Genomic DNA, 13,423 nt, shown 5'->3' on the forward strand with positions numbered 1-13,423 from the left:
AGACGGGGTACACCCTGGACTGGTCACCAGTCAGTCACAAAGCTGACACGCTGGGACAAACAACATTTTATGCACACACTCACACCTATGGGACAATTTAGAATCACCAATTAACCACATGTGCACATTTTTGGACTTTGGGTGGAAGCAGGATTACTCTTAAAAAACCCATGTGTGCGTGTGGAGTGCATGCAAACTCCGCACAAAAGGCCCATCTTGCCCGAACCAGGATTATAAAACAGGTGAGCTTCTGTGAGACAACAGTGCTAGCTGCTGCACCACCGTACAGCCCAGTTTCTGGCTACATTGTCTGACATTCTTTAAATTGAACAATCAGGCAAAGTGGAAAGCTCTAGAAAATTACAAGTAGTTTTAGTTCTTTTTTTCGATGTAAAAGATATGTATTAAAACAAGTCCTCAACAAGTCCCAGCCCCTGAGAATGTTTGTGTTTTGGCTCAGTGGAGGTTTGCTGCTGCTTTCTCAGCTGTTTCCTCCTGAATTTTTGGATTTCATCTTGCAACTTTTAAAATTTTGCATTTGGCTTAGCAAACAATGCATGCGAGTGTTTACTGAAAATTTGAGACAAATTCAGCAAAATAACAAAACTAACAATATACAACAGGGACCAACAGGGCTCTGGGAAGTGGGAACTTGCAGACCAGTCTTCAGCTCCTGATTAATCTTGTACGTTTGTTTGTGGATGGTACCAGAGGTCAGGTTCACATTGGCCCCCAAGAGACAACAGAACATTTACCAAAACCATGCCATGAACTCAGTGAGACAATATACTACAAGGGAGACCATGGACACGGAAAACATTTTGCAAAACTAACTCGGCTGTTTCTTTCTCAAGGACAATTTAGACAGGGGAATGAAATTGACCATCTTGGAGAATCTGTCTGCTGTGGTGAGCAAAATGGTGTCACCTTAGAGGAAGACCAGTAACAAAAGCAAGTGCTGGGTATGACCAGATGGATGTGACATGAGCAGGGAGTGACAGTCTAGCAGGGGGGTCTCCAGGCGTCTTGTTCTGCAGACAGAGCAGGCCTAACAGCGTCTTCGATGGACCAGGTGATGGAAGGTAACGAACCTCCAATAAAAGTTAGCAGAGCCCAAAAACCTTTGAACAACCCTTTGTTGTGTGTGTGTGTGTGTGTGTGTGTGTGTGTGTGTGTGTGTGTGTGTGTGTGTGACAGGGTCGGTCTTTCACCTTATTTAGTGGATGTGCACATATAATGACTTTTCTGGCTGACCCTGAGGTATCCCCCCAAATCAGCTCACTGGAGATTGGCGTGGGCAACTACAGAGACACACACCTGAAAGGTTAGCAAGACAGCAGAGAGGATGGCCAAAAGACAGATTGCACAAGATCGTGAATTCAGACCGATACTAGATTTTTTCGGTGGGAGTCCGTTTATTTGTGTTTTTGGTCAAGTATAAAATGGCCCCGTCTGAGTGCAGAGGAAACCGCCTGACGAGCAGGGAGGGGGTCTTTGGTGCGAGCGCCCTGGGCTTCTGCTGCACAAAAACACTGCTGTAGGGGTAATTTCTGCCCTAAACCTTGTGATAGGACCCAACTTGTTCCATCCCGGAGTATCACTTTAAGCTGTAGTCCATGAGATTAGCGTCTGCTCCTGAATCGATAAGCACTGGGCAATTGAGAGAGAAAAGGGGAGAGGGAGGCTCTACTAGATTAAGTCTGTGAGGGGTAGGTCAGGGGAGAGTGTTTTGACTTATCGAGACTGATCCCATCTTTTCTCTGCCGCCTGCTCTTCTCTCGGCACAGCTGGCCAAAAAGTGGCTGGACTGGGCACAATATTTACAAAGTCCGGCCTGGTGCTCCTCAGGGGGAGAGCCTAGTTCTTCCCAGTCTCAGTGGTTGAGGATCAGCACGCGATCCATTACCAGGGCCCTGTTCTACGAAGCAGGATAGCGAGGTAGCTTTGGGGATAGGTTTCGGATTCCCTGTTCTATGACACGGGATCACTCCTCAGCGAGGCGAGTCTCCATGGCAACGTACGCTGAATGGCTAACCTGCTCCGGGGCAGGTTAGGTTCCAGATTGAACTTGCGGACTATAAAAACCCCGCCCACTGACCAATGAGCCCTCACAAAAAAATGGCTTGTCCGTTCTTAGAGGATCCTGTGGACATCGGGGCCCGACCCATTCTCTTTTTGGGATGACCACCTTTATGAAAGTTACCGGTTTTCCAGGGAGGGGTTGGTAGTGCATGACACTTTCTACACGTAGTTAAAGGGAATGACGATTTTCTGCCAGCACTCCTTCCGTGCTTTAGCTGCGGCGACGGTGTTGCTTTTAACGTTAATTAAATGTTTCAGCTCATAATACTTCCTCATGATCACCTCCTGCTCCTCCTGTGTGAAGTATGCGGTCCTTCTCTCTCCGGCCTGCTCTGCTCCATGTTCGCAATTGATCAGATGCAGCGGGCTCTGCCTTATATGCGTGCACGCGCTCATTGCCTTGCTGGATCCACTAATGAGGTTGATAACCAGCATCGTAAAACCGTGTAGCGAGACCGCCGGCTACCGTGCTCAGTTCAGAGAGGTAGCTCCAAGGCTATCCCGCTAGGCTGAACTTGCTTCGTAGAACAGGGCCCAGAACACTTGCTCATGGTGGATTAATGTTTGGTGCTTCAAATAACACTACACAAAGTGCAGTCCAGTGTCAGGGTCAGTGATTAGAGTGTGAATATTGTAAATTGTTTCACAGGGATGGACAAATGACTTTGTAAATGAAATGCCAAAGATCAACTCGTACCTTAACTCTCAGTATCATTTTCAGTTAGTATTAAATGGTAGCTTAACAACTCATTTCAGTTTTGTTTCCTTGCCACTTTGACAACTATCCTCTAAAAACGGATACAATGATGTTTGGTGGCAATGGCTAATTGAGTCCATGTTCGAGGACAACAATGTGATAAGTGCTGAGACACACAGGGGACATGTTGAGTGACAGCGAAACCTGTCCACAGGGAGACAGCAGAAGCGTATAACTATCAGGTTAAGACACAGTTTAAACAGCCAGTCTAAACAGCACAGCACACTTGTCTTACAGCTGAGTCAGACTGCATCATTTTTTTCAACTGCATGCTTAAATATTTTTTCCTCTTCTTAAATCCCAAAACAGGCACTGGTCATGGCTCAAGAAGAAAAAGCAGCAATCATGTTTAATTCTACATTTGTTCGCCCTGCAAGGCTCTATATCAGTGGGTTTACCAACATCCCTCATGCAAAGTATTTCTATGTGTTCCTGTGTTTTGTCTACATTGTGACTGTTCTGGGGAATGGCTTCATCCTCTTAGTTATTTACCTGCACGAGGCCCTGCATACTCCCAAATACATGATTGTGTTTAACCTGGCATTTGCAGATTTATGTGGCAGCACTGCTCTCATTCCTAAACTCTTGGACACCTTTTTATTCAACAGGAGGTACATCGTCTATGAGGCTTGTTTGAGTTCTATGTTCTTTGTTATATTGTTTGGATGTGTGCAGTCATGGACTCTTGTCACAATGGCCTTTGACAGATTCATAGCAATTTGCTTTCCTCTGCGGTACCACACTATTGTTACTAAACCAGCTATAGGTGTGATGCTGTTGGTTTCATGGGTTTTCAGCATCAGTTTTTTGGTATTTATTATAAAGCTCATCGATCGTCTGTCATTCTGTAGATCTGTGGTGGTGAAGACTTTTTTCTGTGATTATGGCCCTGTATATCGACTGGCTTGTAATGACATCTCTTTAAATTACATCATGACATATGTTGGTGTCAGTGTATTCCTCTGTATGCCATTTATATTGATAGCACTGACATATGTTTGTATTTCAGTTGCACTAAAAAGGATTGCATCAAGAGAGAAGCGACTTAAAGCATTCAAAACTTGTTCATCTCATCTGATCCTTGTGGGCATTTTCTTTGTCCCAATTATCAGCACCAACATAGCAACAGCTGCCTTTCATATCCATCCTAATGCCAGGATCATCAACTCCTCTTTGACACACACCATACCAGCAATGCTTAACCCCATTATTTACTCCCTAAAAACAGAAGAAGTCCTCAATGCTATCAAGAAGCTTTGCCATAGAAATAAGATGAGTGATTTGACCAGAAAATGGTGAGCTTATCAAAAATAGAAGTGCCTTTATTTTTATTATTTTTTCTGCAAGTTTTGCTTTAAGTCCCTTACTTTGAAATTTTTTTTAACATCATTTGCTTTTTTAGATAGTGAGTCATGATAAAGTTGCTACCTGCATATGACCTGTGGTGGTTTTATTAGCTAATGATCTCCTGTCCATGTATTACATGTTTTTCTGAATCTCATAGGCAGATACTTGAATAGTATCGCAAGGGATGAGGTTGAGGTGTGGTCCTGTAATGTTTGTGTAATGTTTTTGAAAGGAAGTACAAGATAAATTGGCATAAAGATAAAAGTATGAACAAGACAAGAGTGTCAGGAGGTCACAGGATAGTGTACCCGAGTTATTTAATGGATTGCACCATCTAGTGGCTGGTGCTTGTACTCAACAGGATTGGTGTCTTAAAGCTAAAACCAATCCAACCTTGATTTCAAATTTTAACAGCTACCATAAAAAATACCCTGTAACCTGTAGCCTAGAAACTGAAGAAGCAAGATAAATCATTTGATCATTTGTATTCTTAGACTTGATCTGAACATTAAATGCATTTTGCACAAATTCTAATCAATTTCTGTCAGTGATGTCTGATATTCTTTCAGTTGGCAAATCAAGTAATGTAGATAGCTTAAGATACTTTATTTAACAAAAACAAAGATAGCAGTGGAAGATAATTATAAGTACTTTTAGTTCTTTATTTCATTTTACAAGTCATACAGTCAAGCAGGTCCTTGACAAGTACCAGTCTTTGAGTGTGTGTGTGTGTGTGTGTGTGTGTGAGTGTGTGTGTGCGTGTGCGCGTGCCCGTGTGAGAATGTGTTTTTAGTCTTCATTTCAGCTGGGTGCAGACTCAGAAGAGGTTTGGAGTTGCTTCCTGAGCTGTTCCCTCCTGGCATTTTGGAAATTCATCATGCAGTTTTTGAAAGTCTGGACCTGGCTCTGACATGCTCTCCAGTCCTGGTGCTCAGCCATGCACTCTTGCACGGCATAATGTAGCTCTGCACAGCCAGTCCGGGTTATCATTTTTTCAACAGGGTCGTCCTCATCCTCCTCTTTACGACTGCGATCATGTGGGGAGGGAGACGCCATCCTGCTCAGTGTAGGTGCTAAAAGGCACTCTGTGGAGGACATTGAAAGAAAAACACTTTTTTTTTTTAATAAAACGCATATTTGCACAGCAGTGTTGATCTAATTCCCCTTTTTGAAGCTGATTTTCTTAGCTCACAGTCTTTGAGTAGCCTACTGATCATCCAAAAGATAACAGGGAATAAACATGTACATTAAGTATATTACCAGATTTTGACAGGAACATGCTGTTCCTAAGTAGTCTTGTGTCATGCTATTTTATAAACCACTTACGAATCTCAACAACTCTGACTGATTAATTTTAAAGCCTCTCGTTTGGAGTCACATCTGAACACAACAAGCTCCACGGACTTTTGTTTCGGGTTTTATAACTTATAGTAACTAATAACCTAGTATGTTAACATACCAATGCTAACATTCAGAGCATAATAATTGTGCTCTGAATGTTTAGGTTAAATGATTTGCTGCGTTCCTTTCATTTTTATTAACGGACGTAACAGCTTTTGAGACTGAATTCTGGACATGAAAATAAGAGTTGTTGTCATGTAAACCATCCTCTCTGTATCGTTTTATATTTTAGTTTATCTGTTAGTGACCTTTAACCAACATAGTTTCCCTATGTTTTGAACTGAGTTAAATTTGTGTAAGAAGAAAGTAGAGCGGAGAGTCCGTCCTGCCCCCAGTCCTCCATGAAGCCTTTAGCTTATATCATCGAGAAAACACCCAACGAACAAAAATGCTCCAAATTTCTTACCTTTTTGTTTCTGTCATAAAAATAGTCCGCCAGTGCTTTTGTTTCACGATTAATCACTTACTGAGAGCTCTACATTTTGTTACGTGACTTAAGAGGTAGGATGTAACCCTGATGAAGGACCGGTGCAGCTATGAATTAATTCCGTCGGTGTACACTTCTGTCAGTTCCGCTGTACATCGAACGTACCATAGGAACGTACAGCTACAGTGTTAAAACTCTATGTGGACTCAATGGCTCTATAGAAGAAACCTATGATGTGTCAGAGACACACTTACAGACATGCTTTCTTCTACCTACATTTTCAGACATCTAATAGCATTTTATTCTCGCTTTTCTAGATTTCTTTTATGTGAAATACAACGTGACATATCTATAAAGTGCTGTGTACATTCTGCCCACTGGTAAATCACTCAGGAAACCTCTAATGTCACAGAATGAAGATACCATTCAAATCTGATGGACTTAAAATGATTTAACTCAAAATTTATTGATCATACAGATTATCAAAGTACCATTAACAGACACTTTACTTATTTACAGCAATTGCCGTAAATGTACAACTTTCAATGTAAAATTATCTTTATTGTGTGAGGACTACCAATAGGATGTTTTAGTTGATGATATTACGTGTTCAGCTTTGCTGATCCAGGATGAAACCATGTACATATCCCAACATGTAATGTTATGTGAATTCTGCTTTCTAATTCTGTAACTGTTTAATTTTTTAGTACAGCACGCCATCAAAACATGTTTTGATGTTGCTACCAGAATATGTGATGTGTTGAGCAGATTTTTGGCAGAATATTCAGTTTTGTCAATCTCTTTGTGAGAGATTTGTGCTGTATTGCTGTTTGGTACCGTTTTGTGGTTGTTTTGGTGTTATGTAGTTTTTTATTTTTTTGTCCTTGCAGTGTTAGTTTTACTGTGAAAGTACCCATGTATTTGTAAAGTGTTCCCTTAAAAAAAAAAAAGAAAGAAAAAAAAAACACAGAGAATATACTGCCCACCTGGCTCAATCACATCGCTACATGCTTGAGTATGAAGCAAGACATAAATTCCACTGAGGGCATTGCAATTCACACTTGATAAAAAGCCTTCCAGGCAGACAATGTTGGCACTGTATTTGTTTCCTCTTTCGTTTTTATTTGAGTATTTAAAATACAATATTACAAAACATGAAATAATGCAGTTTAAAATCAATTGTTTGAGGTTAAACCAGACATAACAAGTCATCATTGAAAAAAGAACAAAATTAAGATGGAAAACCAGTCTTGGCAACAGTTTCTCACATTTTTTAGTACAGACAGTTAAATGGGGATACCACATGATATCCATTTAAGGATTTACAAAACTAATTAATTTAGTGTAAAAGACAATACACATCACCAGTTGCTCCAAAAGAAAAGCCAGAATTTTAAAATTGCACTAATTAGTCATAATTCAGCATTTTTCCAAGTTAAACACCATCAGATATACATATGCTGAGTTGGAAAAGAAGCATACAGTTTATAATAAAAAAAAACCTCAAAGCTGTTCTTCATCATTTGATCGATTATTTTAAATCTCAGAGGGAAAAATATTTGAACATCAGTGACGGATTTAACACAGAGATGCCCTGCTGACACCTTTGACAAAACTGCAATCACACATTTTAGGTGACATATTCAGACAGAGCAGAAAAGACATGACAGCAGCACCACGAGTGAAGAGGTGATGATTTGAAACCTTTGTAGCACACAGTAAAAACATGCAATCAGAGCATTTGAAAGTTTCCTTGAAGATTTTGTCTGTTGATGAAATAAAAGACATGAGTGAAGCTAAAATTCATCTGTCCCCTCTGGTTAGAAAAGTGTGTCCCATTTAAGCACCCTCCTCTGTGTAACCCAGAGGAAAGTGGAAACCAACAAAAATGGGAAACTGATATGCACACAATAAATGTCAAACAGTCAAAATGCAATCCAGTTTGCAATAAAAAAAAAGAGATTATAGAAGGAATTAGAAATCTGAATTTTGCTTTTGACACACAAAGTGAAGGTTTAGCACCTGGATTTCGGCAAGGCTTCTTTGAACCTCTGAGATTTTCTCTTTTTATGATTTGTGCCAATTTTACTTTTTCTTACCAATGCAAGGAATCTGACTTTAATCTCTTTGGTTTTCAAAGAGTAAATAATAGGATTGATGCAGGGTGGAATACAAGAAGCTAGCGACAGACTCAGCACACGCTGGTCAGGGTCAATGAGACGCAGATGAAACCCAATAGTAAAAATAAGGATAAGAGGAACATAATATACAGCGACAAGAATAAGATGCTCGACACAAGTGGCCAAAGCTTTTACTCTGCTATCCAACGACTTCATCATAAACACAGTCACCAGGATGGCGGTATAAGTCAGAAAAATGAAGATAAAAGGCACCACAAGAAGGAGGATGGTGAGCAAAAAGGCTACCATCCACTGCAAAGAGAAATCATTACAAGCAAGTCGGAACGTAGGCCCATAGTCACAGAAGTAGCTGAACACTTCAAGGGATTTACAAAAAGACAGTTGTGTCATTATTCCTATTGCAAATGAAATGACTCCTACAGCAATCAACCAAGTAGAACCCAAGATACAAGACATGCTCCGCAGTGTGTTGATGGAATTGTGACGCAGAGGGAAACAAATTGCAATCAACCTATCGTAGGCGAGAATAGCAAGCGCATATGACTCCAAAGTCCCAAAAGCATAATAGAAAAACATCTGCAACAAACAAAAGTTGTATGGAATAAAGTTGTCCTTTACCAGGAATACCTTTATCATGCTTGGAATAATGCTTGTGCTGAGGATAATGTCAATAGCTGCCAGGTTGACCACTGCCAGAAATTTTGGAGTGTGTAAACAACGATTAAATGCAATAATGTAGATGACCAAACTGTTGAAGAGTATGGTTAAAGAATACACAAATACTAGGAAGATGAAGTAGGCACTAATGAGAGGAAATGTCGTAAATCCAATTATGTAAAAGCCCAGAGGACGAACAATCACAGATTCATTATAAGCAGTCCTGTGAAAAGACATAGCTGAAATCCAGTCTGTGTGTCGGAGGACGGCCTCGTGTCTGCAAAAAACATGCACAATCAAAAAAAAGACAACATTCTAAACAAAACAGTCAGTTAAAGCATTATTTGTTCAGAGTTGGTCCCAGTTTGTGAAACTACAACAGCGTTAAAGTCAAAGAAGGCAGCTTACCTGACGCTCAGAGTTATGAAACATTATAACACACAGCACAGCTCATGATGCTGCCTCTAAACACAGCATGCTGACAGCTGCATGTTTGACTTGTGGACACCAACAATATAGTCTACCGATCGATCTCTGGAGATCAATCAGTAGAAAATGTTCAACATAGTCACACTGCAATAATATTAATTTGATCCTTGGAGAGTTAGGGTTGTAGGTGTTTTATTCAAGCGTTTCTGACTTTTCTATATTCATAACAAATATTACCCCCCACCCCCAGATGAATGTTGTTTCGGAAATGTCTTCATTTCTTTTTTTTTTTTTTTTAGACAAAATCAAACGCATCCCTGACGGTATTTCTGTTTTATAACAAGCTAAAAGCCCCCTTACATGAGCTTTAAACATTGATAAACACACATAACAACTCTTTTGTTGCATAATTTCCCCCAGGGATGCATTGATCATTAAATAGGGTGAGGTGAGCCAAAACAAACAAAAAAGGTCCTAACGGGCTTAGTTTGTGATCCTATCACCTTGAGAGTTTGACTTGACTTTAATTAAGAAAGCAATCTCAAGCTTTTTTCTCATTTTTTTAAACCTTTAAACTGTACCAACAGTTTTTTTCAATAACTAATCAATCGAGCATGTGTAAACTTTGACCTGTATGTTCTCTTTGTTTCATAAATAATGATTAATAATTACTTTCATTCAGCTTTGCTGCAGTGAGGAACTTGCAGTTGCTATCTGGCAAGGTTCAAGTTACTGGTTGTAGAGGGAAATGGGAGTCTAAGAGGGAAATGGATCTGATGAGACAAGACATGAAAAACAAAGTGATAAGATAAGATACAAAGTAGTAAAAAGAAAAAGAAAAAAAGAAGAAGAAAAGAGTAAGCACACAAACAATCAAACAAAATTAAAGAAAAAAGACAAGAAATAAGCAATCAATGAAAACAAGATAGAGATAAAAGATTGACCATCAGTTAGTGAAAACAGAATAGAAATAAAATTACTACTTGTCAATATATATATATATTTTTTTAGAAATAAAGCAAGTTGCAATGAGCTGGTATATAAAAAGAAGAGGTAAAACAAGGTAAAACACTTTTGAAAGGTAATAAATAAAAGCGAGCTGATCAGTACAGAAACAGGACTATGTTACTTTTTTATATTGCTAATACAGGCTGGTACTTTAAATCTACCTACACTTCAGTCCCTGAAAATATCTGTACCCTTATTCATCACCCTTCATCAAACAAACAAACAAAAACTTGTGAATGAATATGCAACCAAAGGCTGATTTTTCAGTGTGTATTTAACATTTTGGACTGAGAGCCAACCCCATGCCAGTGGTTCCAGACTTTGAAATAGCCATACGGAAACAGTCATACTCTTTTTTTGGATGGTTCGGTTTTCCTTATTAGCTCTTTTAAAAACATCAATATTAAGTTTGGCCTATTTTGTAACCAGTTAAAATACTCCTCACAGGAGCTTTAAACTATTTTGTTTTTTTCATTATAAATTTGTTTTTCCGACCAGTTCCTATAACTGACTGAAGGATTGTAAACCTACCTACTTCTTGCTGCCCAAAACATTGCCATGCAGGAATCTGATGGTAATTCATCCTACATCTGTTCTGGTATGACTGTTAAATAAACCCAATACAAGGGCAGAGAGATATAAAACGGGGTAACTATAAAAAAATGAAAACATTGTACAAGCATCAATATATTGGGTTTAGAAGACCACCACTCTTATCGCAGTATATTGCAGCCATGATGTTACATGATGATAACATACATTTCTGAACTTCAATGTGGAAGCTGGTCAAATGATTCACTGACTGTTCAAGCCAGCTTTAGGCTGCTCAACTGCACAACATCCTCCTGTAGGCAGCTCTTAATTTAGGCATAATGGGAACCCTAAAATTCTGAGTCTTTAACCACATGACATGGTGTTCCGGATCTTGATGGCATGGAGAAACACTGCAGACTGACTGCTTGATTACAGAAAATGCTGATAACTTAGCGATTTGTTCTCTCAAAATTATATATGAGATTGGGCAATTCTGTATTACATCTTCAAAAGCTCAGCTGTAGGAAATGAATTTAAAAAAGTTATGAGTAGTATCCCCTAAGAAGGCATTTATCGCCAACAGGACACTGTGACCCCCAACAAAAAGGTTTTCACATTCCTCTCAGACTCTTGGGAACCTGCTAATGAGCCCTTCTTGTGATGTCATTACCAAAAGGAAGCTGGTTAATGAGGGCCCGGCTGCAACAAACAAACCTTATACTGTTAAGGCTTAAGCCTAATTAATCTCATCTGCACGCATAAGGGGGTTCTGCAGTCTGGCAATTAAAATCCTTATAGGAAAGGGTGCATACTGATATTAATGAGTCATTAGTGTGCTTGAGAGGCTCCATTAAACCTGTTAATTTTCTAATAGTGGCCTCTTCTCCAAAAGGGCTTTAGAAGATGGGCCGGAGAGATCACAGCCATTACAAGCCCTGATGTCCTTCAGGTTCAGGTTCAGGTTGGCCTTTTTAAAATTAGCTTGTGCAATACACAGTTGGTAACGATTCACCTTGGATTGTGTTAACTGCTCCTGAGTTGGCATTGGTCATGTTTTCAGTACTGCAGAATCATTAAAAAAACAACAACATATTCCTTTAAGAAAGAAAATAAGGGGTCAACAAAGCCTTGAAAACTTGGAAAAAAAACCCCCACTAAATAATAATAATAATAACAACAACAACAATAATAATAATAATAATAATAATAATAATAATAATAATAATAATAATAATAATAATAATGATAATAATAATAATAATAATAATAATAATAATAATAAGTATTATTATTATTGTTATTGTTATTATTGAAATTGGATCTCTTTCTTATGAGATACAATGTTCCATTGTATTGTCTTCCTGCGTTGATAATTGCCTTTTTTACAGTTTGTGTTATTGAGAATTTGCTCCTGTAAAAATGAAGGTTTGTGTTATCTTATCAAACAGATTTATTCCATAAATTTCAATTTTCACCCCATAAGCTGTAGAGTTGCCCAAATATAACTTTAAAATGTAAGATTTTAATTAACATTACAGAATATTCTTTTAAAATTTCTACATACTTATTTGTTTTCACGGTAAATTGTTATCATTTTAATTTATTTGAAAATGTCAAAGGTGTCCAGTTTCCCGATTTACTGTGATTTAATGTATTTTATAGGTATGGTAAAAGAAAGTTTGGGGTTTAACAGTCTTTACTGTAGCTGTTTGATGGTCTTTTGCTGTGCGTTTCATTGACTTTTTTTTTTTTTTATAACAGTGCAATATGCATAGGTTGCAGCCACTGAAATGAGTACCTGAGAGTCAGTACAAAGGAGTTACAGGTTGATACACGTTGACTTCACTTTTCACACATGAAACAGCCTGTTTTATGAAACACCTGGAAAAATGACGTCAAATGTCCAGTAGTAGTGGTAATCAATTTGGTGTGATCATAAAGCTCAGTCATGTTTCCACAAAATTATTTGATCCCTAATCAGGCGGCAGGTTGTAGTAAGGTACACTGTGTGTGTGTTGTTGTCTCTTTAATATGACCAAAAAGCCCTCGTTGAGCTATGTGATCTCTTCTGCCCGTGAAGCTTGTTTCCAAGTCTTAAAGCACAGCCAGTAACACAGCCAGTAACACAGGCAGTTTCTTTCAATATGCCAGCATTTATTTCCTCCTTTTAGAATACTTGCTCAAACTCAATTTGGGCATGGATTGTTGTTACTCAAATTGAATCTTGATCAGCTGCATGATCTTGGCTTTAACTTGTCTCTGTATTACTTTAGTGGGTTGAGGTGGTTAGCTGTTTTCAATAGAAATGGACCCAGGAGCATATCATGTTGGTGAAACTTAAATAACCTAAAAGTTGTTCTGACATCTGCACCTTTATACAACAATTTGTGAGAAAGAAGGCAAAGTTGGCAATATTTAAAAAAGTTATTAATTAGACCTACCAAAGAGCCCAGGCTGATACCCAAGAACAGAGAAATACAGAGCGATCTTCAGTTTTATTGCACATGTAAAAATTTACTGTTGAACACCTATTCAGAAAAATGAGTCATCAAGTCATGAGCAAAAGTTTAAATCTTGAATCACTGCTTAAATATTCTTGAGCAAGAAGCAATATTCCACAGTTTATTACACACTCAATAG

The 13,423-nt window shown here is 38.7% G+C and overlaps 3 protein-coding genes across 3 annotated transcripts; 1 reads left to right on the forward strand and 2 right to left on the reverse strand.

Moving 5' to 3' along the window:
• Positions 1–1,273: 1,273 nt before the first annotated feature.
• On the reverse strand, positions 1,274–9,049 carry or41a3 (odorant receptor, family 41, subfamily A, member 3). Its single transcript, XM_074672445.1, has 2 exons — positions 8,076–9,049; positions 1,274–1,319 (listed from the first exon to the last, which is right to left on the reverse strand). Exons 1-2 carry the CDS (start codon positions 9,047–9,049, stop codon positions 1,274–1,276), a joined length of 1,020 nt encoding a protein of 339 aa, XP_074528546.1.
• Positions 3,158–4,138, forward strand: LOC141791687 (olfactory receptor 1-like). The gene has a single exon (XM_074672316.1). The coding sequence runs from the start codon at positions 3,158–3,160 to the stop codon at positions 4,136–4,138; it is 981 nt and encodes a 326-aa protein (XP_074528417.1).
• Positions 4,873–6,148, reverse strand: coa4 (cytochrome c oxidase assembly factor 4 homolog). Its single transcript, XM_074673077.1, has 2 exons — positions 5,994–6,148; positions 4,873–5,271 (listed from the first exon to the last, which is right to left on the reverse strand). Exon 2 carries the CDS (start codon positions 5,240–5,242, stop codon positions 4,988–4,990), a length of 255 nt encoding a protein of 84 aa, XP_074529178.1. The 5' UTR covers positions 5,243–5,271; positions 5,994–6,148; the 3' UTR covers positions 4,873–4,987.
• Positions 9,050–13,423: the final 4,374 nt, after the last annotated feature.

This window comes from Halichoeres trimaculatus, unplaced genomic scaffold (assembly GCF_033239565.1).
Source record: "Halichoeres trimaculatus isolate MK-OKI-2021-1 unplaced genomic scaffold, fHalTri1.1 fHalTri1_scaffold_6, whole genome shotgun sequence".
Classification (NCBI taxonomy): Eukaryota; Metazoa; Chordata; class Actinopteri; order Labriformes; family Labridae; genus Halichoeres; species Halichoeres trimaculatus.